This window comes from Phoca vitulina, unplaced genomic scaffold (assembly GCF_004348235.1).
Source record: "Phoca vitulina isolate PV1807 unplaced genomic scaffold, GSC_HSeal_1.0 scaffold106, whole genome shotgun sequence".
Taxonomy (NCBI): domain Eukaryota; kingdom Metazoa; phylum Chordata; class Mammalia; order Carnivora; family Phocidae; genus Phoca; species Phoca vitulina.
In genome coordinates, this window is record NW_022589809.1 from 1338253 (window position 1) to 1341706 (window position 3454).

At 61.1% G+C, this 3454-nt stretch overlaps 1 protein-coding gene across 1 annotated transcript in view; it reads right to left on the reverse strand.

Moving 5' to 3' along the window:
• Positions 1 to 3454, reverse strand: part of OBSCN (obscurin, cytoskeletal calmodulin and titin-interacting RhoGEF) — a 133173-nt gene that overhangs the window by 113329 nt on the left and 16390 nt on the right. The window contains exons 7-9 of the mRNA XM_032397906.1: positions 3096 to 3365; positions 2403 to 2678; positions 1466 to 1741 (exon numbers count right to left, since the gene is read on the reverse strand). Coding sequence (XP_032253797.1) covers positions 1466 to 1741; positions 2403 to 2678; positions 3096 to 3365 — 822 coding nt within the window. The remainder of the gene's footprint in view (positions 1 to 1465; positions 1742 to 2402; positions 2679 to 3095; positions 3366 to 3454) is intronic.

Consider the following 3454-nt stretch of genomic DNA (forward strand, 5'->3'; position numbering starts at 1 on the left):
ATCAGGATGCTCTCACCTCGACATCCCCACCTTGATCACCTCTACAAAGACCCCATTTCCACATATGGCCACATTCTGTGGTCCAGGCAGACATGAGATGCAACACCGAGAAGTTGCCCAAGGTCACCCAGCAGGGGTGAGATCTGACCTTGTTCACACTCTGACCCCGGCACTGCCTGCCTTAAAGGGGGTGTCCAGACTTAGGGTGCAGCCACCCCATGTGGGCACGGAGTGGTCCCAGGACACACACAGGCTCCTCAGCAGACCCAGGCCAGCCACTCAACCACAGGCCCACCTCCCGCACCCTCGACATCCCACTGCCCAGACAGTAAAGCCAGGGACTCATTTCTCCAGGCTATCTGCAGTGGGGTGTGGCCATCAGAGCTGTTTTAAGCCACTGAGTTTGCGATAATTTGTTGCACAACAATAAAAAATGAACCAAAAACACCCCCTGCATGTTCTTCCCACCTTGAATATGATGGCTAGAGCTGTGGAAGCCATCTTGTGACCATGAGGCAATGAGCATTAGGAAGACCCTTATCTCGTGCTCAGGGTGGCAGAGAACTAGAGCCAGACAGACGCTGTGTCCCTGCGGTGTCCCTGTGGGAGACTGTTACAAATGGTCCCTGATGAGCCAAGCCTCCCTGTATCCACACCCTCAGCAGTGGGGTCTGCTTCTCCCCCACCTGGAAGCCAGGATTTGCACAGTGGAACGTGATGGAGGTCACACTCTGAGCACAGACCAAACCAGCCCTGTAGCACCTGCTGTTCCCTGAGGGGAACACAGCCACCATGTGAGGGAGCCCAGGCTGCCCACAGGGAAACGTGGACCCTGGGGCGGAGATGCCATGAGGAGAGAATGGGGTCCCAGACACAGGAGTGAGACTAGCCAACATCACAAGGAGACAGAGGTTTGTCATCTGGCCAGACCCATGCATTGAAGCCACCCTACCGGGACATCGGATGCACGGACGAGGCCAGGCTGGATCCTCTTGTCCCAGCCCACACCTCACGGAGCAGAAATGGGCGGCCTCACTGAGCCCTGCCCAAAACCCCGACCACAGAGCCAACTGTTTCCGAGGTTTGGGGGTATTTGTTACTTGGCCCTAGACAACTGACTGATACGAGCCTGACCCAGCCCCCTCCAAAACACCTCCTCCAGGCCTGCTCCTGGGATGTGGACACGTCGGCTTTGTCAACTGACCTGTGACATGCACCAGACCCAACCTATACCTTTGTCTGCCTGGGCCTCAGAGGGATGCAAGACCATGCATGCCCAGTGGGCCAATCAGACGGCACACCAACCTGTGGCCATCGCCCTCTGACCCATCACCCCCAGCTCAGCTACGCCAGGACACCCAGGTGAGCCCACATCAGCTCACATGGAATGGCCATCACTTTTGTCTGGACTGGAAACCAGGCACAACCCTCCCAGACAAGGCTAATTCACATTCCCATCACTGACCTGCCACGTCCAGGTGGAAGGACACCTTCTGGCCCCCGGCCTCACAGCTGTACTCCCCAGCGTCCGCCTTGCCCACCTGCTGCACCACCAGCCGCCTGCTGCAGCCCTTGGCCTCCACGTGCACTTTGGAGCTCGCACTCAGCTTCTTCCCATCCTTGTACCACGTCACCTCTGTCTGGGCCTGGGCCACCTCACAGCTCAGGGTGGCGCTGGCCCCCGCCTTGGCCTGCACCTCCCTGCGTGCTGGCTGCTGCTTGGCAAACACCACAGAGGGCTCTGGGGACAGAGAGGGATGTATGGTCAGAAGCCCCACTGCAGTGAGGGCCCCCAACTCCTGGAGCCAGGGCACAGCATGCTCTAGACTCCAGGCAACCCTGGGAATCATTCACGGTCAGGTGCTGCTGGTAGGACCCTCCTCGGGCACAGGGGGACCTGACGCGTGACCCCTCCTAGGCATGGCGGGGAGCAGCTTCTGAGCACGATGGATAGCCAGGCCAGTGCCTGGGGACAGACAGAGGGAGGCCTGGGGGGCAGTGGCCAAGACCCTACTAAGGGCTGGGACTCAGACAAAGCTGGACTCAGAATCTGCCAAGAGGCCCCTAGAGATTCTAGAAAGAGCCAGAGCCTTAGGCATCAAGATCCCAATCTAAGCTGCTGAGAATGCTTCCAGCACCTTTTGGGTCTTGTCTACCTCACTTCTTCATCTTCAAAGGAGAAAGGGGGCTTCAAATTTCCCTCTTATCTTTTCTTTCCCACACCCACGTCTTTTCTCATCTAAATGTTAGTTCTGTGGGAAGTTTCTTTTCCCAAATCCAGAAGCGACTGCCCCTCCCAGGCATTCTTGGAAGGAAGGAAGGGCCGGACAGCCTGGCCTCACAGGTCCTCGATGCAGCCGGACCTGCTCCCCACCCACCAAGCCCTGGAGGCTGCAGCTCACCGGAGACACGCAGCTGGAAGTCCACGGAGTCCTCACCCATGCGGCATGAGTAGGTACCCTCATCCTGCCTGGTGACCGAGGCTGCCACCAGCCGGTGCCGCGTGCCCACGTCCTCCTGCGAGAAGCGCTGGCTGGAGCGACTGAGCTCCGTGCCGTCCTTGTACCAGCGCACGCGCACGTGGGCCTCAGAGGTCTCACATTCGAAGTGGGCTGGGCCTCCAGCCACGGCATCCACACAGCCACCAGCTGTGTCCTTGTGCAGAAAGGGAGTGAGCCCTGCAAGGGCACATGGGCAGTCAGGCGAGCAGCAGAGCCCCGGCCACACACACACCCACGCGGAGAGCAGACGGAGACGCCTGGGGCCTGGGGGCCTCACCCAGACCAGGGTCCCCTTTGGAGGCAGGTGTGGGACGGGGCCTGGGGGCCTCACCCAGACCAGGGTCCCCTCCAGAGGCAGGTGTGGGACATCGTGCGTGAGCCTGGCCTCAGGGGGCGCCACCTGCTGTGAGGAAGCCCCTCCCCCTACTGAGCAGAGCCTCCCCTCCCCATCCTCGCCCGCCCCACCCCCACCCCGCTACAGGGACGGTGAGCAGTGGCTCCCAGCGCCCAGACCTCTGGAGCCCGCCCTGAGCTGGGGAACAGAGGGTGCAGCCGTGACCATGGTGGACGTGGACACACACACAGCAGGATCACCTTGCACCAGGAGCTGGTAGGCGACGCGGCCCCCACGGCTAACACACTCGTAGAGGCCAGCGTCGTCTCGCACCACGTCCCGCACCAGCAGTGCCCACTGCCCGGCCGTCGCCTGCACCTCGTATTTGGGGCCTGGTGGCAGCGCGTGGCCGTCCTTCAGCCACGTCACTGCCGCAGCCTGGTCTGACAGCTCGGCCAGGAGCTGCGCCTCCTCATGCAGCCGGGCCAGCACTTCCCTCACAGCTGCCACTGGACGCTTGGTGGTCAGTCCTGGAGCCGTGCGAGGCCACAGACAGGTGGACAGAAGGTGGGTGGACAGAGAGGGGGAGTGGACAGTGGGGGACGGGACAGAGGGAAGA